Genomic DNA, 25,784 nt, shown 5'->3' with positions numbered 1-25,784 from the left:
GCTGCGCCTGAACGGTCTAGGACAGCCCGACTTGTCTGGCAGGTGACAGGCTGTTGTTTGGGGCTACTTGGCTCTCTTCCACGTGGCTTGTCGAGCAGGCTGGTTCAGCTTCAGGGCTCCGAGAGAGTGAGAGCAGAAGCTGCAAATTTCTTGGGTTCTGGGCCTGGAACGGGGCTGGGAGAATGTCAGTCTGCTACGTTCCTTTGGTCAGAGCAAATCACAGGCGTTTGATCGGATTCAAGGGATACAAAACAGACCACGTCTTGATGAGAGGAACCACAAGGAACTTGTGGCCATTCTTCACCTATCGCAAATAACTATGGGTGGGCAAATAATTTCTCTCTTTTAGGAGAGTCTCGCTCTGTTGCCAGGCTGGAGTGCAGTGGTGCAATCTCGGCTCACTGCAACCTCCCAGGTTCAAGCAATTCTACTGCCTCACCCTCCTGGGTAGCTGGGACCACAGATGCCCACTGCTACGCCCAGCTAATTTTTTGTATTTTAGTAGAGACAGGGTTTCACCATGTGCCCGGGCTGGTCTCGAACTCCTGAGGTCAGGCAATCCGCCTACCTTGGCCTCTTAAAAGTACTGGGGTTGGGCCGGGCGCGGTGGCTCACACCTGTAATCCCAGCACTTTGGGAGGTCAAAGTGGGCAGATCATGAGGTCAGGCGTTCAAGACCAGCCTGACCAACATGGTGCAACCCCGCCGCTACTAAAAATACAAAATAAATTAGCTGGGCATGGTGGCATGTGCCCGTGATCCCAGCTGCTCAGGAGGCTGAGGCAGGAGAATCGCTTGAACCTGGAAGGTGGAGGTTGCAGTGAGCGGAGATCGTGCCATTGCACTCCAGCCTGGTGACAGAGACTCCATCTCAAAAATAATAATAATAATAATAAAAGAATGAAATAAAATGGAAGCAGTGAGAGCTCTGCGTATCTGTGTTCAGGCGTTTACGCATATGTGCGTGTATGTTGTGCCTCTATGTGGACAGAAACCACTTAAGAACTTCTACTCAGATTGGCTTCGTGCTCATATACAACATAAATTCACCTACGTGCATTTTAGTTCTTATATATTTTTTTCCAGAGTCTCACTGTCCCCGAGACTGGAGTGCAGTGGTGTGACCACAGCTCACTGCAGCCTTGACCTTCCTGGGCTCAGGTGATTCCCACACCTCAGCATCCTGAGTAGCTGGGACTACAGGTGCACACCACTACACTGGGTGAATTTTTACATTTTTTGTAGAGATGGGGTCTTCCCGTACTTCCCAGGCTATAAGTCTTTGATAAATAAGCTGATTTTAAATTTGCTGACAAAATAAAAATAGAAATGTCATAAAAATTTGCAGCATACGTTTCTGCCTGAGTTTACTAGTCAGATAGTTTTGTACTTGTCTCTACTAGATGTTTTGAGGTCATAAAACTATAAAGTCACCGAAAATAAAATGATCTTTTTTGTGTGTAACTATTTGATGAATGAAACTAATTTGATATTATTGGTTTAATGAAAAAGCTGTATCTTCTGAGTTATTGACAACATACACGTGTATTTAAAATTCTGATTTGGCTGGGTATGGTGGCTCATACCTGTAATCCCAACACCTTGGGAAGCTAAGGTGGGAGGATCACTTGAGCCCGGGAGTTCAAGATGAGCCCTGGAAACATAGCAAGACCTTGTCTCTAATGAAAATAAAAAATTAGCTGGGTATGGCCGGGTGCAGTGTCTCACACCTGTAATCCCAGCACTTTGGGAGGCTGAGGGGGGCAGATCACAAAGTCAGGAGTTCAAGACCAGCCTGACTAACATGGTGAAAGCCCGTCTCTACTAAAAAATACAAAAATTAGCCAGGTGTGGTGGCACGTGCCTGTAATTCAGCTTCTCAGGAGGCTGAGGCAGGAAAATCGCTTGAACCTGGGAGACAGAGGCTGCAGTGAGTGGAGATCATGCCACTGCACTCCTGCCTGGGTGACAGTAAGACTCTGTCTCAAAAAAAATAAAAATAAGAAAAAATTAGCCAGGCATAATGATGCACGGCTGTATTCACAGCTACTTGAGAGGCTGAGGTGGGTCACTTGAGCTTGAGTGTTTGAGGCTGCAGTGAGCCTTGATCTCACCACTGCACTCAAGCTTGGGCAACAGAGAAAGACCCTGTCTCAAAAAAAAGTTAATAGGCTAGGTGTGGTGGCTGATGCCTGTAATCCCAGCACTTTGGGAGGCTAAGGCAGGTGGATCACGAGGTCAGGAGTTCAAGACCAGCCTGGCCAAGATGGTGAAACCAGTATCTACTAAAAATACAAAAATTAGCCAGACGTGGTGGCAGGCACCTATTATCTCAGCTACTCAAGAGGCTGAGGCATGAGAATTACTTGAACCCGGGAGATGGAGGTAGCAGTGAGGGAAGACCATACCACTGCACTCCAGCCTGGGCAACAGAGCAAGACTCTGTCTCGGGCCGGGCGCGGTGGCTCACGCCTATAATCCCAGCACTTTGGGAGGCCGAGGCAGGTGGATCACGAGGTCAAGAGATCGAGACCATCCTGGTCAACATGGTGAAACCCCGTCTCTACTAAAAAATACAAAAATTAGCTGGGCATGGTGGGGCACGCCTGTAATCTCAGCTACTCGGGAGGCTGAGGCAGGAGAATTGCTTGAACCCGGGAGGCGGAGGTTGCGGTGAGCTGAGATCGCGCCATTGCACTCCAGCCTGGGCAACAAGAGTGAAACTCCGTCTCAAAAAAAAAAAGACTCTGTCTCAAAAAAAAAATTAATATCCCTTTTAATAAACTCATTTACATACACACACATGTATATACATGTTACATGTGTATATGTATATGTGTGTATATATATGTGTATACATATCTTTTTTTTTTTTTTTTTAAGAGACGGGGTTTCACCATGTTAGCCAAGCTGGTCTCGAACTCCTGGCCTCACGTGATCCACCCACTTCGGCCTCCCAAAGTGCTGGGATTACAGGCGTGAGCCACCGTACCCGGCCAATTTTTTTTTTTTGAGACTAAGTTTTGCTCTTGTTGCCCAGGCTGGAGTGCAGTGGCATGATCTCGGCTCACCACAACATTCACCTCCCAGGTTCAAGCAATTCCCTTGCCTCAGCCTCCCGAGTAGCTAGGATTACAGGTGTGCCACCATGCCCGGCTAATTTTTGTATTTTTTTTTTAAAGGTTCGTTTTATTTTAATGGCTGATCTATGTAATCACAGAGGCCAGTATGTACAGACAAAGGGGGGGCTTTTATTTCTTGGTCTCTTCCTCCTTGGACAAAGTCTTGACGATCTCCTCCTTCTCGGCCTGGAGGCGCTCTTCACGGCGCTTGCGCGCTTCCTCGGTCTTAGCCCTGCGGGCCTCAGCCTGGTCAGCCAGGAGCTTCTTTCGGGCCTTGTCTGCCTTCAGCTTGTGGATGTGTTCCACGAGAATCCGCTTGTTTTTGAACACATTCCCCTTCACCTTCAGGTACAGGCTGTGATACATGTGGCGATCAATTTTCTTGGATTCCCGGCATCTTCTGAGCGGCCGGCGCAGAATCCTCATTCTCCTCATCCATGTGACCTTCACTGGCATTCGGGCATCGGCTGTACCCTTACACTTAACTATGCCCATGTGCCTGCCCTTCCGGCGGGCCAAGGTGTTTTTCCGGCGGCGAGCCCGGGAATGGACCGTCACAGGCTTGTGGACGATCAGCCCATCTTTGATCAGCTTCCGGATCTGCTGACGCGAGTTAGCATTGGCGATTTCATTGGTCTCATTCGGGTCCAACCAGACCTTCTTCTTGCCACAGCGGAGGACACCAGAGGCGAGCCTCTTCTGAAGCCTGAGCATACTCATGGCTGCGGCCGCAGCAGCGAAAGGAAAGAGCTCAATTTTTGTATTTTTAGTAGAGACGGGGTTTCTCCATGTTGGCCAGGCTGGTCTCGAACTCTTGACCTCGTGATCCACCCGCCTCAGCCTCCCAAAGTGCTGGGATTACAGGTGTGAGCCATCGCGCCCGGCTAATTTTTGTATTTTTAATAGAGAGGGTTTCACCATCTTGGCCAGGCTGGTCTTAAACTCCTGACCTCGTGATCCACCCACCTCGGTCTCCCAAAGTGCTGGGATTACAGGCATCAGCCAGCATGCCCGGCCAATATTTTAAAAATAGAGATGGATCTAGCTATATTGAGCAGTCTGGTCTCAGATTCCTGATCTCAAGAGATTCTCTCACATTGTTCTCCCAAAGTCTTAGGACTACAAGCACAAACCACTGTGCCAGGTCAAACTAGATAAATGTGAAGGGACAAGTCTCATGCCTGATGCATGGATCACACAGAATGTTCACCAAACTGCATCCAGAAGAATGAGGTGTGCGGATAACCAGAAGGTGAACAAGGAGGAGAGGAGCTTCACTGAGCGACAGAACAGCTCTCAGGAGACCCAAAGTGAGCAGCTCCTTTCAACAGGCAGTTCCTCCAGACGAGCTGAGGAGATCCGATGTGGATAGATCCTTCCCACAGCCGGTAGTCCTGACGTCACTGTGAGTATGGCTGAGTCTGGGGTTTTTATGGGCTTCAGAAGGGATAAACTGTGTGCTGATTGGTCCATGGGCAGCCACGGATGGGCCTAGAAAAAGCACCATAAATTCTCATTCTGGGCAGCAGACTCCACCCAGAAGTGGCAGCCTAGCCCCCATCTTTCAGGCTGTCCCTAAGTGATGGGTCTTCACTGGACACCCACCCCAGGAGCCTGTCTGCCTCTTGCTGCCATCAATTATTCCATCCACAGGCCGCCGGCTGTTCAGCCCAAGGGTCGCCCACAAGAGTGGGCTGAGCTGCCCTCAGGCCCTCCTCAACCTCGCTCCCATGCTTGTCAGCACCCAAAGTCCAGAGGGGGACGAGGCAGCAGGGGACTAGCATATCAGCACTGCCCTGAGTGCGCACACACATGGCTGGGTTGCAACAGCACCTGGGCTCGGCCTCAGCTTTGTTGGGAGTGGGGAGAGGCCAGATAGCAGGTGCAGGTACTTCTGAGCTTTCAGGAGTGGGGCGGCGAGGCTTCCCAGCCCCCAGAGTGCAGGGATGCCTGGGTCCACAGATGTAGCTGGGCAGATGCAGCTGCACTCAGGAGGGTGGGGCTCTTGTCCTGTCAACTTGGAAGGGGGCAGGGCTCCTATGTGCTCCGTGGCACACCCAGTCCCAGCTGAGCTCCCCCTGCTGCAGCAAGCATCTTCCCAGCAGTCGTTCGAGAGAGGCTGCCACTGCCATCAATGGTATAATTGACATTTCACAATCAATAGCTTCTGCTGGTAACTTCACCAAGCCTGACCTAAGAGATCTTTAGTACCTATTGGTTAAATAAGGTACCAAATAATTCTGTTGATACTATATACTGTACCTGGATAAATTCCTCTGGGAACACTGAGACCCATTTACACAGAATAAGAAAAGAGGTACATGGGCCAGGCACAGTAGCTCATGCCTGTAATCCCAGAACCTTGGGAGGCCGAGTGGGCGGATCACGAGGTCAGGAGCTGGGGCTCTGGCCAACATGGTGAAACCCCGTCTCTACTAAAATACAAAAAAAAAAAAAAAAAAATCAGCTGGGTTTGGTGGTGCACGCCTTAGTCCCAGCTACTCGGGAGGCTGAGGCAGGGGAATCACTTGAACCCGGGAGATGGAGGTTGCAGTGAGCTGAGATCACGCCCCTGCACTCCAGCCTGGTGACGGAGTGAGACTCCGCCTCAAAAACAAAATAAAAAAAGAAATCGGGCACACGGTTACAAATCTCGCCTAATTCCCTATGGCCACATGATTTATTCAATCGGTTTCCTTTCATTTCCAATCTTCTTCTGAGATGGAGTCTTGCTGTCACCCAGGCCGGAGTGCAGTGGTGCAACCTTGGCTCACTGTGACCACCACCTCCTGGGTTCAAGCGATTCTCCTGCCTCAGCCTCCCAAGTAGCTGGGACTACAGGTGCTCGCCACCGCGCCCAGTTAATTTTTTGTATTTTTAGTAGGAACGGGGTTTCACCACGTTAGCCAGGCTGGTCTTGAACTCCTGACCTTACGTAATCTGCCCACCTCAGCCTCCGAAAGTGCTGAGATTCCAGGCATGAGCCACCCTGCCCTGCCTTTTACCTTTTTTGTTTTCTAATCATCATCATCATCTTGCTTTCCTTTAAGCCTAGATTCACGGGTCAAAACCAATATGCAAACTGGCATAACATATTCCTATTAACTTTACCTTGTGTTTTCCCCTTTAAACTTGTTCATTGTAATGTTTTGCAGAAGTACAGTTTCTAACAGAATAACGGTGACACAGCACTTTGAGATGACAGAAGACTACAGCAGTGACAAACAGTGAAGTTAATAATGGACTCCGGTAGACAGCCTGAGAGCCACAGTTTCGAACCTCCTTTGCTCCTCAAATGTGGTAAAAAGGGTTTTGCCAATGACTGCCGAGCAGCCTCTCTCTCCAGCCAGAGACCAGGTCAGCTACCTGGGACAAGCTCATCCCAGCACGGGGACTTCGGAAACCTGACTACAGGACGATTGACTAGCGATGCATTTGGAGAAAGAGCTCGGTCACAAGGGGAAAACAGCCAAGTTGTCAAAATAAAAGTGGACTCACGTGTTTAAAACACTCTGACAAACAGAGCTGGGAAGAGGCCATGAAGGGAGAGTCCTCATGAATAAACAGGACGGAAAACTATCACGAGATTCTGCACAAAGCACAACCTTGCAGTCAGGGAACCTCACACAAAAGATACTTCGGCAAGGACATCGGCACAGCAAATGCCTGTTACTGATCTTTGTAGCGAGGTTATTTCCAAACTGTTATCTTCCTCTTCATTTTTCCTTTAAAAATCATCGTCTTTCGGGCTGGGCGCGGTGGCTCACGTTTGTAATCCCAGCACTTTGGGAGGCCGAGGCAGGTGGATCACCTGAGGTCAGGAGTTCGAGACCAGCCTGACCAATATGGTGAAACCCCGTCTCCAAAAAAAGTCTCTGTACTTTCCAGAATGAGCAAATCGTTGACTATTAGGGCACGCATATTCCCCAGCGCCCTATTCCCAAATAAATACGATTTTCAGTTGTCCCCTCTGCCTTAGGTTGACAATCGTCATCATTCCTCTCCCCTCTGTGGCGCCCCCACAAAAACCGCCAACCCCCCGCCCGCTGCTGCAAGGCTGCCTCCGGGAGACAGGCGTAGCCGGGGAGTCACACGGCGCGTCGACCCGATTTTCTGTAACTTCATCCAGATCTCAGGCCAGCCGGCGGGCTCTCCGAGGAAGCCCGGGGCGAGGAAGGCCCCGGTCGGCGCGCGCTCCCAAGCAGCCGTGTCACAGGCCGGCGCCCTCCCGGAAACGTGCCGCGCTGAAGGGCTTTCATCAAAGAGCGACGTGCTCCTGCTCCGACGCTCCCGGGCGGGAGCGACCCTCAGAACGCGGGAATGTCTGTGCGTCTCGGGGACAGCGCAGGGAACGGGTCTAGAGAAGCGCGACGAGTCGGGGGGCGGCGGGAGCGGGAACGAACGACGGGCCCCCGGGGACCGAGGGGACGCACCGCTTCGCCTACATCGTCCCAGGACACGAGACTCGGCGCGCTGCGCAGCTTTCCCGGCGGCGGCGGCGACACCCTGTGACGTCTCCGGCGTTCGGCGCGGCGCTTGCGTCACACTCGGCGCGTCACAGTCGGCGCCGGCGCGGGCGCCGTGACGCTCAGCCGCGCCCTCCGGAGTGCGGGTCTCCGCTGCGGACGCAGGGGCCCGGCGCGCCGTGGGCCGCCCCCGGCCTCGCCGAGTGTAGCGCGTCCGAAGGCCAGTGCCCGCCGCTCGGGCCGGGCTGGGAGGCCGCCGCGCAGACGCCGCCCGCTACGCCGCCGGCACCGCCGCTTCCGCGTCGCCGGCTTCCGGCCGCTGCGGCCGCCATTTTGCTCGCGCGGAAGCGCCGCGGTGGGGTGGGAGCCCGAGCGGGAGCCCCGCGGGCTGTGCGGCCGCCGCCATGCCGTCGTCCCCGCTGCGGGTGGCGGTGGTGTGCTCGAGCAACCAGAACCGGAGCATGGAGGCGCACAACATCCTCAGGTAGTTGGGGGGCTCCGCCCTGGCCCCGCGCGCTCAGCCCCGGCCGCCGGCCCGCCCTCCTCCCCGGTTCCCCCTGGCCCGCGCCGGGCGCCCCGGAGGAAGCCGGGCCTGGCCGCGCTCGGGGGTCGGCCGGTGGGGATGGCAGCGGGACGGCGGCGCGCGGCGCCCACACGCGGGCGGACGTCGCAGGGAAGGCCGGTTCCGGGACGAGGCGCCCGCTGCCGGGGTCCTCCGAGCTCCCCGAGGCCGGGCCGGGGGCGAGGGTAGCGGCCGAGGTGAGGGGCCGCGCGTCGGCGGCCGGTCATGGTGTTTCGTGTGCGGCGTTGGTCACCTTTGCTGGAAACGCGCACAACATGACCTCGGCGTAGAACGGTGTTGGAAATAACAAAGCCGTCTGGGTTTTTCATGCCGTGGATTTGTGCGCTTGCTACTTCTTGTTTTCTTTTGCAAAAGATCCTCTTCCTCCCTGGACGGCCTCCAACCGGTAGTTTCTGGAATACCACGTGGACTCGGTTTGGCCCCGCTACTTTGTATTCGCCGCTAACTGGCCGTCTGTGACTCTTGCGAAGCCTGTGTCTGATGAAGGTTTCTTCCTGCTTGATACAAGTTTTTCGTTCAGTCACATAGCAAAATCAGAAACCTACCACCTGAGTTACAGTTAGAATTGGGGACATGTGTCAGCTTTGATAGTAAGAGAAGATTGAAACGGCTTTCCCCCGCAGTGTTACCTACGTGAACTTTAAAGGAAAGCCCCATCTCGCTTCTCTTATCACAGTCCAACTTTACTGAGTAATGTGGGAAAATTAGCATCCCTCTCTTTGGTTCACGCCTGTTATCCCAGCACTTTGGGAGGCCGACTCTGGAGTTCGAGACCAACCTGGCCAACTTGGTGAAACCCCGTCTTAACGGCCGGGTGTGGCCAAGGTGGTATAACCCCTTCTGTACTAAAAATGAAAAATTTAGCTGAGTGTGGTGGGGCGTGCCTGTAATCCCAACTACTGAGGAGGCTGAGGCAGGAGAATCGCTTGAGCCCTGGAAGCGGAAGTTGCAGCGAACCGAGATCATGCCGTTGCACTCCAGCCTGGGCGACAGAGTGAGACTGTCTCAAAAAAACGAAAACCAGTGTGAGGTGTTCGTAATCTGCTGATGCTGTTTTTAATTCTTTCTGATGCCTACATTGTCCACAGTGTTTGCCTAGTTGTTTATTTTTATTTTTTTAGTAGACTATATGATTTGAACTTAACAAATTAGTATGAAGGTTTTTGCTTTTGTCTTTGTTTTTGGTTTTTGGAGACGGAGTCTCGCTCTGTCACCCAGGCTGGAGTGCGGTGGCACGATCTTCGGCTCACTGCAACCTCCACCTCTCAGGTTCAAGCAATTCTCCTGCCTCAGCCTCCCGAGTAGCTGGGACTACAGGCACCACCGTGCCTCATTTTTTTTAGTATTAGTAGAGATAGAGTTTCTCCATGTTGGTCAGGCTGGTCTCAAACTCCTGAACTCGTGATCCACCGGCTTCAGCCTCCAAAAGTGCTGGGATTACAGGCGTGAGCCACCATGCCCAGCCCATCAGCTGTCTTTTTATTACCACGAGGTGTGTTTTATTTTCAGTATTCTTACAAATAATTTTCTATAATACCCTGGGGCAAACGGGAGAATTTAGCAGCCCAATTTAGGGGCTTGGGGGGTTCCTGCAGAGACCCACAGAACAGTGGCATCGGCGCACAGCGCCCGGGTTCACAGCGCAGCTTGTGGCATCAGCACAGAGAGTGCCCGGGTTCACGGCGCAGCTTGTGGCTCCTGTCCATCTTGTAGGTGGTTCTTCCTCCACATCACGACACAGGTCTGGATGCTGACAGGGGCAAGAAGTACTCCAGGCTCTTAGGAAACATGACTCCGCCTCTCCTGCTCAGTGGTCTCTGGACAGCAGGGTGTTCTTGTCTCCATTGTCTTTAGCTCGGCCTATTGAAGTTCGAATTTGTATATGTTGTTATTTCCACATCTTTTTGTTTGTTTTCGAGCCAGGGTAAGGCACGATCATAGCTCATCACTTCAGCCTTGAATATCTGGGCTGAAACGATCCTCTTGCGTCAGCCTCCCAAAGTATTTGGATTACAGGCATGAGGCACCATTCCCAGACTACTTCTGCTTTTGAAAATTACCTATGTATGTGCTTTGACTATTCGTTTGGGTTTATTTAGAGGGTTTTAAAACTTACTTAGGAAATGTATGTGATAGTGTTTTTCTGTTACAAGCTCGGAAAGCTTGCGAAAGTCAGATTGAGAGACTTCGAGGCCTAAATGATGTTTGTGAAAAGCGTAGGAAATTCTTGTGATAAGTGAAAAAAGCAGGAAAGGTGTGTGTGCAGGTGGCTGTGGCTGCACGAAACTACAGGAAGGAACAGAGCTAGCTGGTCAGTGACTCACCCCTTTTAAAAATGGTGGGTGTGTCAAGGTGGCTTTTCCATCTATAGTCTTAGCACTTTGGGAGGCTGAGGAAGGAGGATTGCTTGAGTCCAGAAGTTTTAGCCCTGGGCAGCACAGGGAGACCCGAGACCCCCCCGCCCCCCGTTATTACAAACATTTAAAAAATTGGCCACGTGCGGTTGCATGTGCCTATAGTTCCAGCTACTTGGGAGACGGGGCTTAAAGATCACGCGAGCCCAAGAGGTTGAGGCTGCAGTGAGCTGTAGTTGCACCACTGAACCGCCTGGACGACAGAGCAAGTCCCTGTCTATAAAAACAGAAAAACAGCCGGGCGCGGTGTGGCTCACGCCGGTCATCCCAGCACTTTGGGAGGCCGAGGCGGGTGGATCACGAGGTCAAGAGATCGAGACCATCCTGGTCAACAAGGTGAAACCCTGTCTCTACTAAAAATATTTTTTAAAAAATTAGCTGGGCACGGTGGCGCGTGCCTGTAATCCCAGCTACTCGGGAGGCTGAGGCAGGAAAATCACTTGAACCCAGGAGGCGGAGGTTGCAGTGAGCCGAGATCGCGCCATTGCACTCCAGCCTGGGTAACAAGAGTGAAACTCTGTCTCAAAAAAAATAAAATAAGCCGGGCGCGGTGGCTCACGCCTGTAATCCCAGCACTTTGGGAGGCCGAGGCGGGTGGATCACTAGGTCAAGAGATCGAGACCATCCTGGTCAACATGGTGAAACCCCGTCTCTACTAAAAATACAAAAAATTAGCTGGGCATGGTGGCGCCTGCCTGTAATCCCAGCTACTCAGGAGGCTGAGGTAGGAGAATTGCCTGAACCCAGGAGGCGGAGGTTGCGGTGAGCCCAGATGGCGCCATTGCACTCCAGCCTGGGTAACAAGAGCGAAACTCCGTCTCAAAAAAAAAATAAATAAATAAAATAAAATAAAAAAATAAAAATTTTACCCTATTGAAAATTAGCGGCTGGGCACGGTGGCTCATGCCTGTAATCCCAGCACTTTGGGAGGCCGAGGCAGGCGGATAACAAGGTCAAGACATTCAGACCATCCTGGTCAACGTGGCGAAACCCTGTCTCTACCAAAATTACAAAAATTAGCCTGTCATGGTGGTGGGCCCCTGTCGTCCCAGCTACTTGGGAGACTGAAGTAGGAGAACCGCTTGAACCCGGGAGGGCAGAGGTTGTAGTGAGCAGAGATCACACCACTACACTCCAGCCTGGGTGGGAGTAAGACTCCATCTCGGCCGGGCATGGTGGCTCACACCTGTAATCCAAGCACTTTGGAAGCCAAGGTGCACGTATCACCTGAGGTCGGGAGTTCAAGACCAGCCTGACCGATACGATGAAAGCCTGTTTTGGGAAAAAAAAAGAAAGAAAGAAAAAAGAAAAGAGACTCTGTCTCAAAAAAACAAAACAAAACAAAATGAGCTTGGCCTGTATTTTCCTGACAGATCCAAGTGATGGTAAGTGTTGACATCACAGTGTCCTCTGGGGTGATCATCAGTGTTTGAGGCTCACGTGTTCCAAATCCCAGTCCTCGGAGGCCTTACATTTTGGGGGTGCCGGGAGGCTCTGCTGTGCATTTCCACAGCGCTTCATGCTCTGAGGATTAACGTGTCTCCTGGGAACCACTTAGGTTTGTGGGTTTTTTTGTTTTTGTTTTTGTTTTTTTTTTCAGATGGAGTCTGGTTCTGTCACCCAGGCTGGAGTGCAGTGGCACTATCTTGGCTCGCCGCAACCTCCGCCTCCTGGGTTCAGGCGATTCTCCTGCCTCAGCCTCCCGAGTAGTTGGGATTACAAGTGCGCCACCATGCCCAGCTAATTTTTGTATTTTTATTAGAGACAGGGTTTCATTGTGTCGGTCAGGTTAGTCTTGAACTCCTGACCTCGTGATCTGCCCACCTTGGCCTCCCAAAGTGCTGGGATTTGCGGGCGTTGAGCCACCGCGCCTGCCTATTTTTTTTTAATATCAGACTATCTTCTAGATGTTACGGCATGTGTTAGTTTTTGGAAGCTGTGTTTTTAATTATAGCAACTCTAGACAAGTTGTTGTAAGAGACTTTTAGAAAGTACTGGACTGAATTCTGTCAGTTTTCAATTACAACTTTCCCGGGCGGTGTGATTTCTGGAAAGATGAGCATAGTGTCTCCAGGGGTCCCAGGGTGGGCGACGCAGGGCTGTAGAGGCCCCTCGTGGGCGCCCCTCCCAGAGGCATTGCTGGGGTCCTCACCCCCCTTCTAGGATATCCACTCATAGCAGCTGAGAAGAGAAAACCCACAGCTGGGAGCCAGGGCTTAGGAGCGATGACGAGGCTCTGGACCCCGGGGTCTCTGGCCATGATGGAACTGACAGACGAACAGAGGCGAGGCTCGCACTCGAGGGACCCAGGGTATGGGAGAAACAGTAGAGTCACCCGAGGCCCCACCGCTTCTCGCTTTGTGGGGGGCTCGGTGATGGCAGAGGTGCTGACAAGGGCCAGCGGGAAAGGGGATTTGTCCCCATGGAGGAGGGAGCATTTGTCTTTGCTTTGAAGATGATTTTCTTATGGTTTCATCCTTGACCTTAATAGAAGGCGTGTGTGTGTGCGTGCGTGCACATGTATATGTACGTATATATGTATATGTATGTGGGGGTGTGTGTGCGCACGCACATGTATGTGTATGTATATATGTGTGGGGGTGTATGTATGTGTGGGGGTGTATATGTGTGTATGTGAAACGTACTGAAATATGTTAGGTCCCAAATTTCACTAATGATGGCATACATTTTCAGGGATGTTACGATTTCAGAAGAGTTTTTGTTTTTACTTTCCAAGTCTCAGATTTAAATGGTGATAGCCCATGAGCCATTTATTTGGGCTCTGTAAACACGAGGTCATTGTGTAGCTCAAAGTCAGGCTGATTGGCATTGAGGTTGATTTTGTTTTTTTCTTTTTTTTTGAGACAGGATCTCGCTCTGTTGTCCAAGCTGGAGTGCAGTGGCACGATCACAGCTCACCGCAGCCTCGAACTTCCGGGCTCAAGTGATCCTCCTGCCTCAGCCTCCTGAGTAGCAGATGGGACTACAGGCATGTGTCACTTTGCCCTGCTAATTTTTTTTAATTTTTATTATTTTCATTTTATTTATTTATTTTTACAGACAGGGTCTCACCACGTTGCCCAGGCTGATATTGAACTCCTGGCCTCAAGTGATCCTCCCAGCTTGGCCTCCCAGAGTGCTGGGATTATTGTAGGTGTGAGCCACCATGCCTGATAGCTTCTTTTTGTTTTTGTTTTTGTTTTTGAGACGGAGTTTCGCTCGTTACCCAGGCTGGAGTGCAATGGCGCGATCTCGGCTCACCACAACCTCCACCTCCTGGGTTCAGGCAATTCTCCTGCCTCAGCCTCCTGAGTAGCTGGGATTACAGGCACACGCCACCATGCCCAGCTAATTTTTATATTTTTAGTAGAGACGGGGTTTCACCATGTTGACCAGGATGGTCTCGATCTCTTGACCTAGTGATCCACCCGCCTCGGCCTCCCAAAGTGCTGGGATTACAGGCGTGAGCCACCGCGCCCAGCCTGTTTTTTTTTTTTTTTGAGACAGAGTCTCTCTCTGTCACCCGGCTGGAATGCAGTGGCGAGATCTCAGCTCACCACAACCTCAGCCTCCCAGGCAGCTGGGATTACAGGCGCCCACCACCATGCCTGGATTTTTTTTTTTTTTTAAGCAGAGACAGAGTTTCACCATGTTGGCCAGGCCGGTCTCAAATGCCTGACCTGAAGTGATCCACCTGCTTGGCCTCTGAAAGTGCTGAGATTACCGGCCTTTTGATACTTGTAAAGACAGTTGTCTGGAAGATGAGTCTGCAAAGTCACTGGCCCTTTAAGCGCAGCCGGTTGGCGTCAGGGCTGCTTTCCCAGCTCTCCTTGCTTTTCTGCGGGAAACCCTGTTGAAGCACAAGCTGGCTGCCCTGTCAGTTGCATCAGTTTAGGCAAATTAGTGCTTCTGTTGCTAAATAGCCTTTTTGCCATTCGTGAACATTGTGTTGGGGAAAAGAGTGTGCTTTGTGTTTAAATGGGCTTGCTTAAGGGGACTCAGCAGGTGGTGCTTCCTGTTGGTGCTGCGGACAGGGCTTCCCTGGGCTGCTCTGGTCACGTTATTATGGGCTTGTCTATGCTTTTTGTTTTCCCTTAAACGGAGTCTCACTCTGTCACCCAGGCTGGAGTGCAGTGGCACAGTCTCAGCTCTGCAGCCTCTGCCTCCAGGGTTCAAGCGATTCTCCTGCCTCAGCCTCCTGAGTAGCTGGGATTATGCCACCATGCCTGACTAATTTTTGTGTTTTTAGTAGAGACAGGGTTTCACCATTTTGGCCAGACTGGTCTTGAACTCCTCACCTCAAGTGATCCACCCGCCTCGGCCTACCAGAGTGGTGGGATTACAGATGTGAGCCTCCGTGTCGGGCCCTTGCTTGTGCTTTGATGGAAAGTGTTTTATCGTATGTTATCTGAATTGGTAAGGAAGTCGTTTCAGGCTTAGGGGGAAAAGTGCTTGCTCCTTCTCGGGTGTGCTGCCCGTTGTGTGCCCGGCGTCTGGGCCTCTGTCACCCTCTCAGTCACAACCAACAGTTGACTTCATTCCTTTAGCCTCACGTTCCATCAAGATCTGTGGTTATGACTGAATGTCATGAATTTTAATGTTAGCGTTTTCAGGTCTGTTTCACAGTTTGGGTGGCCCTGGACATAGGTTTGTTGTCATGAATTGCTGCTGGTAGGCCACAGTTCTTTTCTTTTTTTTTTTTTTGGGACGGACTCTCACTCTGGCACCAGGCGGGAGTGCAGTGGTGCAATCTCGGCTCACTGCAGCCTCCGCCTCCCGGGGTCAGGCAGCTCTCCTGGCTCAGCCTGCAAGTAGCTGGGATTACAGGCGCACCACTACACTCGGTTAAATTTTGTATTTTTATTAGAGACGGGGTTTGACCATGTTGGCCCGGCTGGTCTCACTCAAACTCCTGAGTTCAGGCGATCTGCCACCTCGGCCTCCCAAGCTAGTGGGATTACAGGCGTGAGCCGCCTGGCCTGGCCTCTTACACAAGCTCTTTGTGCACGTGGAAGTTCAGCACTTGGCACCGTGTGGGGCCGGATTTCTTCACCGTAGGGGCTGTTCGTGTGTCTGTCCCGTGTGGCTGGGATGATCGGTGGCATCCCGAGCCTGTAGATGTCAGTAGCACCCCCTCGTTTCACAGCCACAAGTGTTTCCAGACATTGCCACACATCCCAAGTTGTAATTGAAAAATACGGGAAAGGAGCTGGGCGCAGAGAGCAGGCAGTGTGACCTTTCCAAGTCCCTTAGGACTGCTGTGAACTCGGATCCTGCAAAGCGGGGACACTGACCAGGGACTAAAATGTTCCCGTGAAATCTTCCCCAAATCCACGTCAGTCCGTCCTCGTCCGTTTACAGTAACAGCCTTAAACAAGCTACGCTCAGATGTAGCCTGGCAGTGGTCAGTTCCGTTCTGATTGCCTTTACGTAGCTTCTGTGTAACTTACTCTGGAGTTTTTATACTTATTTGAGACAAGGTCTTGCTCTGTCTTCCAGGCTGGAGTGCAGTGGTGTGATCTCAGCTCACTGCAGCCCGCCTGGGCTCAAGCTGTCCTCCCGCCTCAGCCAAGGTGAGGTCTCACTGTGTTGCCCTGGCTGTTCTCAAACTCCTGGGCTCAAGCAATTGTTCCACCTCAGCCTCTTGAAGCACTGGGATTACAGGTGTGAGTCACCATGCCTGGCCTAAAATATTTAATTAGAATTATTATTATTATTTTTTGAGATGGAGTCTCGCTCTGTTGCCCAGGCTGGAATGCAGTGGCATGATTTCAGCTCACTGCAGCCTCTGCCTCCTGGGTTCAAGTGATTCTCCTGCCTCAGCCTCCCGAGTAGCTGGGATTATAGGTGCCCACCACTGCACCTAGCTAATTTTGTATTTTTAGTAGAGACCAGATTTCACCATGTTGACCAGGCTGGTCTCCATCTCCTGGCCTTGTGACCCGCCCTCCTCAGCCTCCCAAAGTGCTGGGGTTACAGGCGGGAGCCACCACACCCGTCCTAGATTAAAAATTTTAAGACCTGTTCTCTAGTATCAGCCAATGAAATTACTCATTTTGTTTCTTTGCCATTTCATGTGCCTTGCTTTTGGAATTTTGTGTCTTAGTCTGACTGTGATTCTTTGTCTGCTTTTGTCTTTCAGCAAACGGGGATTCAGTGTCCGATCCTTTGGAACAGGGACGCACGTGAAGCTTCCAGGACCAGCTCCGGACAAGCCCAATGTTTATGATTTCAAAACCACATATGACCAGATGTACAATGATCTTCTTAGGAAAGACAAAGAACTGTATCCCAGCGGGTTGCCCTTTAAAACCCCCAGGGTGGTCCTCCCTGGAAGGTGTCACGTGTGGCTCGGGCACGGGAGGCTGTCACCCTGGGCAGTGCACACACTGGCTCCTCCTCTGTCTTTGCGAGAGCTTGGTTGCTAGTCCTGGCGCACATCGGATCGTCCACGGGTTAGTTCCAGTGCCACCCATGGCCTTAGGCGTTGTGAGGCGCGCACGGTGTGAGGTTTACATTGACGTGCTCCAGCAGAGGGTCCTGACATGCTGTAAACCAGGGGTGCTTAGGTGAGGAAGCAGAACCCACAGTCCTGTTGCTTTTCACACTGCAGGCCTGCCCTATTCTTCCCTTTGCCAGGTAGGGGTGCCTGCGTGTGTGCGTGTGCGTGTGTGCGTGCGTGCCCATGTGGTACACATGGCCCCGGGCTGCTTCACACATCTGATGTCCTTAGAGGGCTGATTTTGCTCTCCAGGCTGTTAGAAGCAAATAATGGGAGGGAATGTTCCTTCCCCTCAGGAGGACACAGACAGAGTGCTCTACCGCTAAGGCTCCTGTGAGGAGAACAGTATTCTTTTTTTTTTTTGAGACGGAGTTTCATTCTTGTTGCTCAAGCTGGAGTGCAATGGTGCAATCTCGGCTCACTGCAGCCACCACCTCCTGGGTTCAAATGAGTCTCCTGCCTCAGTCTCCCTAGTAGCTGAGATTACAGGCGCCCACCACCATGCCCAACTAATTTTTTGTATTTTTAGTAGAGATGGGGTTTCACTGTGTTGGCTGGGCTGGTCTCCAACTCTTGGCTTCGTGATCCCCCGCCTCAGCCTCCCGCGTAGCTGGGACCACAGGCGCTCCCACCACACCCAGCTACTTTTTGTATTTTGAGTAGAGATGGGGTTTCATCACGTTGGCGAGGATGGTCTCGATCTCTTGATCTCGTTATCTGCCCGCCTCGGCCTTCCAAACTGCTGGGATTACAGGTGTGAACCACCGTGCTGGCCAAGAAGAGTATCTTAAAGTAGATTCTGATGGATGCAGTGCCAGTTGCACAGTGGTTATGATAATCAGTGCCCAGGTTTTTGACCAGGCATTTTGTGGTCACCCCACACTAATGGGTAGTTTGTGCATCTTTTGTTACAGTGAGTGATGCGTAGTTCTCAGAACAGAGGCCAAACGTATTCCAAAGGAAAAGAGACTAGACGTCCAGCGGGAATGCTTTTGTCTTCATATCGGCCCTCTCGCCATCCCTGCCCTTGCCCCCCAGCAGAGTCTCACCCTGTCCCCAGGCTGAAGTGCAGGAGCACACTCCGTCACAGCCTCGACCTCCTGGTCCAAATGGTCCTTGTGCCTCAGCCTCTCAAGGAGCTGGGACTGTGGGTGCACACCGCACGCCAGGCTTTGTTTCTTTTTTTTTTTTTTTTTGAGACAGAGTCTTGCTCTGTCCCCAGGCTCCAGGCTGGAGTGCAATGGCGCGATCTCGGCTTACTGCAACCTCCGCCTCCCAGGTTCAAGCAATTCTCCTGCCTCAGCCTCCTGGGTATCTGGGATCACAGGTGCGCGCCACCAGGCCCAGCTAATTTTTTTCTATTTTTAATAGAGACGGGGTTTCACCATGTTGGCCAGGATGGTCTTGATTTCTTGACCTCGTGATCCACTCGCCTCGGCCTCCCAAAGTGCTGGGATTACAGGCATGAGCCACCGCGTTTCTTTAAAGTAGATGCAAGTCTCCGTGTCTTGCCCAGGCTGGCCTCCTGTGTGCTCAGACGATCCTCCTGCCTCGGCCTCCCGGTATTGGGATTATTGGCATAAGCCACCATGCCCAGCAATTCTTGCAATTTTTTTTGTTTTGAGATGGAGTCTCGCTCTGTTGCCCAGGCTGGAGTGCAGTGGCGAGATCTTGGCTCACTGCAGCCTTCGCCTCCCAGGTTCCAGCCATTCTCCTGCCTCAGCCTCCCGGGTAGCTGGGATTACAGGTGTGCGCCACCGCACCTGGCTAATTTTTGTATTTTTAGTAGAGACGGGGTTTTACCTTGTTGGCCACGCTGGTCTCGAACTCCTGACCTCAGGTGATCCACCGTGCCCAGCTCTACTGTTGCAATTTTTAATAAGCTAAAAAAAATTTTTGTACACAGATTAATTGGAGTAGCCCGAAATGGCCCCTAAAGGTCTTTCTAGCAAAACCTAGAACTGGGTCCTGGATAATACCACCTTCTGCCCCCCACCACTGCCTCCTCTGCCAGTTACAGTTAAAAGGTTGTGGGTGAGGGCGCTGGGCAGAGTCCTGGGCGTCTCCGGTCAGCTCCCAGCCCGCCTGCTTGCTGCAGCAGAGGGTATGGTCCTGGTGGCGGCGGGGGTCGTCCATGTAGCAGGCGGGCTCTCACCATGGGTTACTGTGCGTCCCGGGGGATCGTCAACAGCACATCCTGCTGCCCCGCTCCGCAGAAGCCCTGGTAACCTGCGTCTGGAATAACCTCCCTGGGAATCTCTGAGGGGCTCAGTAGGCCATGTCCTGGTCCGCCCATGTTATGCACGGCTCAGATGTGGTCGCTTCCGCCGTGGGCTGAGAAGGACCGCGACGGTGGGGTCGTGCCTCAGAAAGGGGGCCCTCCTGATAGGCCTTTGTGCGAGCTCCCTGTCTGTGCTGTGTGTTCATCCCGACCACAGAGCCTCTTCCAAGAGTCTCATTTAGGGGCTGGGTGCTTCCCGTTGCCCTGGAGAAGGCTTTGGTCTCATCTCATTATTCATATTAAACTGTGCCATGAAGCTTATCCTGAGATCCCGTTTTTGAAAATTACTCTTCAGTTAGCACCGTTCCTTTTAAAATTCTTGTATTCAGTAAGAGAAAGAAAAGCTAGTAATGCACAAGCTCACACTGGATTAGTGCAGGATCAGCCCCTTTGTGTCACCCCACTGTGGCCTCCCAGGCTCTGCACGAGGGACTGAGTCCAGCTTCAGCGGTCCTATCCAGAAGGACTTGGTATAGGGAGAGGATGAGTCTGTCTCCGGTAATTCTAGAAGGAGCTGAGCCCGGTGTCCCAAAATTAAGAAGCTCCTCCTTTATAGAGGGACCGTAGGGGTCGGTAGTCTCCCAGGAAGCATCCCACCCAGAAGAGCCCTGTGTGCCTGCGTGTGCTCTCATGCGTGGTGGGGGGAAGGGTGGCAGCATGGGTGCTGTGTGTCACGGACAGGCTCTGCCCTGGGGACCGCGTGTGGGAAAGGCATTGCCTGCGGCGGCCCCTCAGGAGGCGCTGGGAGGAGGGTGCCTTCGTGGCCTTGCTTATATCACTTGGGGGGATCTTTGCCCCCTAGATGGGGGCAAAGGGGCAGAATGGTGTGCCTGCCACTTAGCGAAGCTATTGTGGGTGCTGCCCTTGCCTGGAAAGGAGCAAAGTCCCCAGGTAGTTCCCTGTGGACACTGGCACGAGGCCGGGTGGGGCGTGTTCCCTAAGCGGGGATCGAGGTGAGGAAGGTGGGGTGGGCCCTCTCAGGGGTGTTCAGATGTGCAGCTCGGGGGACCCCGATAACGTTACCTGGTCGGTGGGGGCAGGGGGCCTGCATGAAGTGACTCATGCAGATGAGAGCCCAAAAGCAAACCTGTCACAGCGGCCGGTGTGTCTGCACAGGTGGCGGCTGTAAACTGCAGGGGAAAGCAGGAAGGTGTTGAGAGAAAACGCAGCGTTTGGCAAAGGATTTAAAATTTCAAGGGAAAGGACGATGTGACTTGGGAGGAAAACGCTGCTTATTCAGAGGCGGAGCCGGGGTTGAGGGGACCCCACCAACTCTGCCGCCCGTGGCCAGGGCCTAGGTTTCTCTGTGCGTACCCACCTCACAGAATTGCTGATAATTAAATAAATTAGAACATGCAAACACTGAGCCTGAAACCTAGTGTTTTTAAAGCCCTCAATAAATTTTGGCCCATTGTCCTGTAGTACTGAAATATTTAATTTCCTTTTTTTTTTTGAATTTGTCTTGAACTTCTGGCCCCAAGTGATCCTCCCACCTTGCCTTCTAAAGTAATTGGATTATAGGCGTGAGCCACTGTTCCCAGCTTTCTTTTTTTTTTTTGAGACGAAGTTTTGCTCTTGTTACCCAGGCTGGAGTGCAATGACGCGATCTTGGCTCACCGCAACCTCCGCCTCCCGGGTTCAGGCAATTCTCCTGCCTCAGCCTCCCAAGTAGCTGGGATTACAGGCACGCGCCACCGTGCCCAGCTAATTTTTTGTATTTTTAGTAGAGACGGGGTTTCACCATGTTGACCAGGATGGTCTCAATCTCTTGACCTCGTGATCCACCCGCCTCGGCTTCCCAAATTTCTGGGATTACAGGCGTGAGCCACCGCGCCCGGCCCTCCCAGCTTTATTTATTATTATTTTTTTATTTTTTTTGGTTGAGACGGAGTCTTGTTCTGTCACCCAGGCTGGAGTGCAGTGGCACAATCTTGGCTCACTGCAAACTCCACTCCTGAGTTGAAGCAGTTCCCCTGCCTCAGCCTCCCAAGTAGCTGGGACTACAGGCACGCATCACCACTCCCAAAAATTTGTATTTTTGGTAGAGATGGCGTTTCACCGTGTTGGCCAGGATTGTCTCCATCTTGACCTCGTGATCCGCCTGCCTTGACCTCCCAAAGTGCGCAGATTGCAGACATGAGCCACCACTCCCGGCTGCTTTAATTTCTTTATTTTTATTTTTATTATTAATTTTTTTTTTTTGAGACTGAGTCTCAGCCACCCAGGCTGGAGTGCAGTGGCGCTATCTCGCCTCACTGCAGCCTCTGCCTCCCAGGTTCAATCGATTCTCCTGCCTCAGCCTCCTGAGTAGCTGGGACTACAGGTGTGTGCTACCACACCCAGCTAATTTTTTGTATTTTTAGTAGAGACGGGGTTTCACCGTGATAGCCAGGATGATTGCGATCTCCTGACCTTGTGATCCGCCTGCCTCCCAAAGTGGTGGGATTATAGGCATGAGCCACCGCGCCTGGCTGCTTTAATTTCTTATATACAAATTCTCCTTTACTTTCCGTGAGGTTACCTGCTGGTAAACCCATTCTAAAAATGTCCTGCATTGAGCCATCATAAGTTAGGGACTGTCCATAGTTGTCTATAGATGGCTGATTTTGATTTTTTTCGCCAGAAGTGAGTCTTAGGGGTTGAGAAACTCGCTGCCTGTGAAACCTCCCTTGGGGATTGTTGACGGCAGTAAGCCTAGGTTTGCAGTGTTGGGATTCAAACCTTAAACCAGGCCGGGTGCGGGGGCCGCGCCTGCAATCCAAACGTGGGGAGGCCGAGGCCAGAGGATCACTTGAGCCCAGGAGTCAGAGGCCAGCCTGGGCAACATAGCAAGGCTCCACCTCCACAAAACGTAAGTGAGCTGGGTGTGGTGGCGCACTTCTGTGGACTCGGCCCGGGAGGCTTCATTGAGCTGTGTTTGCACCGTTGCACTCCAGCCTGAGCAAGAGAGGAAGACTTTTTTTTTCTTTTTTAAGACAAAGCCTCACCGTCGCCCGGGATGGAGTGCGGTGGCGCGATCTCAGCTGTCATGATGTTGTTGATCTCCTGTTTTCTTTTTCTTTTTCTTTCTGTTTTTTCCTCCTGAGATGGAGTTTCGCTCGTCGCCAAGGTTGGAGTGCAAAGGTGCGGTCTTGGCTCACTGCAACCTCTGCCTTCTGGGTTCAAGCGATTCTCCTGCCTCAGCCTCCCCAGTAGATGGGATTACAGGCGCCCGCCACCATGCCCAGCTAATATTTTTGTATCAGCTGGGCATGGTGTCTCACATCTGTAATCTAGCAGTTTGGGAGACTGAGGCGGGCAGATATCCAAGTCAGGAGTTCAAGACCAGCATGGCCAATGGTGAAACCCTGTCTCTACTAAAATTACGAAAATTATCCAAGCGTGATTGTGGGTCCCTGTAATCCCAGTTACTCTGGAGGCCAAGGCAGGAGAATTGCTTGAACCTGGAAGTCGGAGGCTGCAGTGAGCCGAGATCACGCCACTGCAGTCCATCCTGGGCAACAGAGCGATACTCCGTCTCAAAAAAAAAAAAAAAGCCAGACGCGGTGGCTCATGCCTGTAATCGCAGCACTTTGGGAGGCCTAGGCGGGTAAATGATGAGGTCAAGAGGTCCAGACCATCTTGGCCAAATCGGTGAAACCCAGTTTGCACTAAAAATACAAAAAAATTAGTTGGGCGTGGTGGCACGCGCCTAAAGTCCCAGCTACTCGGGACGCTGAGGCAGAAGAATCACTTGAACTTGGGAGTTGGAGGCTGCAGTGAGCTGAGATCATGCCACTGCACTCCAGCCTCGCGACAGAGCAAGACTCTTAAAAAAATTTTTATATCGGTATTTTCTTTTGGGAATTAATAGTATATATATATGTGGGGTCAGATGCAGTGGCTCATGCCTGTAATCCCAACACTTTCGGGGGCTGCAGCAGGTGGATCACTTAAGGTCAGGAGTTTGAGACCAGCTTGGCCAACAAGGTAAAACCCTGTCTCTAGTAAAAATACCAGAAGTGGCTGGGTGTGATGGCTTGCACTTGTAATTCCAGCTACTTGGGAGGCCGAGGCAGGAGGATCACTTGAACCCAGATTGCAGAGTCTCAGTGAGCTGAGATCGCGCCCCTGCACTCCAGCCAGGGGAACAGCGAGACTCCGCCTCAAATAATTATAATAATAGTGGTATGTATACATGGACCGGGGTGGAAATCTCGGTTTCCCTGACCTCTGTAGATAAATGGGAACTCTGCTGTGCAGGCTCTCTTCTTAATGAGTGGACCGTCCCATCCAGAATTGTTTTATTGAGATAAAGTTTCCAAATCATACAGTTGCCCGAGTTGGATGTCAGTTCTTTGGCTTTTAGAACATTCTCAGAGTTTGGCAGCCATCACAGTTGGTTTTGGGACTCTTCGCCAGGTGTGGTGGCTCACATCTGTAATCCCAGCACTTTTGGGAGGCTGAGGTGGGTGGATCACAAGGTCAGGGGTTCAAGACCAGCATGGCCAATATGGTGAAACCCCATCTCTACTAAAAATACGCAGGGCATAGTACACCCCATAATCCCAGCTACTCAGGAGGTTGAGGCAGGAGAATTGCTTGAACCAGGATCCTGGAGGCAGAGATTGCAGTGAGGCGAGACTGCGCCCCCGCACTCCAGCCTGGGCTACCGAGCGAGGCTCCATCTCAAAAAAGAAGCAGCACTTTGGTCTCCCAAGGCCTGTAGCTGCTGCTGCCCATTCCCCGCCCACTGCATCCCGCCTTGCAGATCCGGCCGTTCCTCACCGTCCGGCATATGTACAGCCTCTCGTCCCTTCGCTGAGCGTGTGTGGAGCTCTTTCTAAGTTTCTTTCCTAGACCTTCTTCCTCGCTCTGCCTTCGAGGCACGCGGAGTAGAGCAGCTTTGCGCTTGGCGTCCTGCCGCGTGGGCTGCAGCCTCGCTCCCAGGGTCACACGCAGAGGCTTTTCTGTTCTTTTCATTCTGCACTTGAGATGCTTCCTGTAGTCGAGCTTTCCTGTGGGACTTTCTCACTTTTGATTGACGGGACTCTGTGGTTAAGCCATCCCAAGCTTGCCTGAGTGCCTTCGGGAGAAGACGAGGTACTTCCGTTTCTGAGTTAGTTAATGGGCAGTCTGACCTAATGAAGTGTCACTCACCCCAGTGAGGGCGTCCAGGCAGCAGCCACTGGCCCAGAAGCTGGAGGAGGGAGGGGCCGTTCTGAAAGGAGGGCTGGGTGGCCGATACGGCCTGGACAGTGTCACCCCCTCCAGGACAGCACATTCAGCCACAGGAGGAGGTGTGTGGGATTGTCCCGGGATCCCACAGCAAGGTCATCCTTTATGCATTGAAGTTAGTGAAGGTTTACTAGCTCGTGTGATGAGAACTGCAAAACCACTTGTCTTCAAAAGCAAGTAAATATTAATGTGACTGTTTTCCCGTGAAATGCAAATGCATTTCACAGTTTGCTGGGTCTTGTCTGACTGCAGCCAGAGGCCAAGCCTCTGACTGGTATATTGTTCGCTTCTTCTGGATTCTTTTGTAATTACCTTTGGGGTTTGGATTTTTGTTATCATTGTTACTGTTACTTGGTTTTGAGACAGGGGATCTCTTGTTGCCCAGGCTGGAGTGCTGTGGTGCCATCACTGCTCACTGCAGCCTGGTTGCCCCAGACCCAGGAAGGTGATCCTTCCTCGTCAACCCAGTAGAGACAGGGTTTCACCATGTTGGCCAGGCTGGTCTCGAACTCCTGACTTTAGGTACCCAGTAGCTGAGACCACAGCCCCATGCCATGCCCAGCTTTTTTTTTTTTCTTTTGAGACACAGTCTCACTCGGTTGCCCAGGCTTGAGTGCAATGCCATGATCTCAGCTCACTGTAACCTCTGCCCACCGCCCACCCCCTCCCCCTCCACAACCCCCTGTCCAAGCAATTTTCCCGTCTCAGTCTCTGGAGTAGGCACGTGCCACTGTGCCCAGCTAATTTTTGTACTTTTAGTAGAGATGAGGTTTCTCCATGTGGCCACGCTGGTCTCCAACTCCTGACCTTGAGTGATCCTCCCAGCTCAGCCTCCCAAAGTGCTGGGATTACAGGTGTGAACCACTGCACCCAGCCTTTTTTTTTTTTTTTTTTTTTAATTAAGAGACGGAGTCTCGCTCTGTCACCCAGGCTGGAGTGCAGTGGCTTGATCTTGGCTCACTGCAACTTCCACCTCCCAGGTTCAAGCAATTCCCCTTTCTCAGCCTCCCCAGTAGCTGGGATTACAGGTGTGTCCCACCACACCTGGCTATGTTTTCTTTGCATTTTTCGTAGAGATGGGGTTTCACCATGTTGGTCAGGCTGGTCTCGAACTCCTGACTGCAATCCGCCCACCTCGGCCTCACAAAGTGCTGGGATTAAAGGCGTGAGCCACCGCGCCCGACCTTTTTAATTGAGCC

At 52.0% G+C, this 25,784-nt stretch overlaps 2 protein-coding genes across 3 annotated transcripts in view; one reads left to right on the top strand and one right to left on the bottom strand.

Annotated features, from left to right (window-relative positions):
- Positions 1–335: 335 nt before the first annotated feature.
- On the bottom strand, positions 336–7,116 carry LOC135273071 (large ribosomal subunit protein eL19-like). 2 transcript variants are annotated; one of them, XM_064371980.1, is made up of 2 exons: positions 6,234–7,116; positions 336–4,613 (listed from the first exon to the last, which is right to left on the bottom strand). In XM_064371980.1, exon 2 carries the CDS (start codon positions 3,840–3,842, stop codon positions 3,252–3,254), a length of 591 nt encoding a protein of 196 aa, XP_064228050.1. In that variant the 5' UTR covers positions 3,843–4,613; positions 6,234–7,116; the 3' UTR covers positions 336–3,251. The 2 variants fall into 2 exon arrangements, with proteins under 2 accessions (XP_064228050.1, XP_064228051.1); XM_064371981.1 differs by having other exon boundaries at positions 6,621–7,116.
- A 587-nt stretch (positions 7,117–7,703) lies between these two features.
- SSU72 (SSU72 homolog, RNA polymerase II CTD phosphatase) overlaps positions 7,704–25,784 on the top strand; it is a 30,729-nt gene continuing 12,648 nt past the window's right edge. The window contains exons 1-2 of the mRNA XM_064371982.1: positions 7,704–8,072; positions 16,728–16,871. Of these exons, the coding sequence (XP_064228052.1) occupies positions 7,993–8,072; positions 16,728–16,871 (224 nt within the window). The 5' untranslated portion in view covers positions 7,704–7,992. The remainder of the gene's footprint in view (positions 8,073–16,727; positions 16,872–25,784) is intronic.

This window comes from Aotus nancymaae, unplaced genomic scaffold (genome assembly GCF_030222135.1).
Source record: "Aotus nancymaae isolate 86718 unplaced genomic scaffold, 86718_ANA_hifiasm-v0.15.2.pri h1tg000250l, whole genome shotgun sequence".
In the NCBI taxonomy this organism is placed as follows: domain Eukaryota; kingdom Metazoa; phylum Chordata; class Mammalia; order Primates; family Aotidae; genus Aotus; species Aotus nancymaae.
Note: the sequence above shows the minus strand (reverse complement) of the source record. Positions and strands in the feature narration are given on the sequence as shown.

Excerpts from the sequence above, each read along its gene's own strand:
- LOC135273071 (XM_064371980.1), bottom strand. The coding sequence starts at position 3,842 with ATGAGTATGCTCAGGCTTCAGAAGAGGCTCGCCTCTGGTGTCCTCCGC.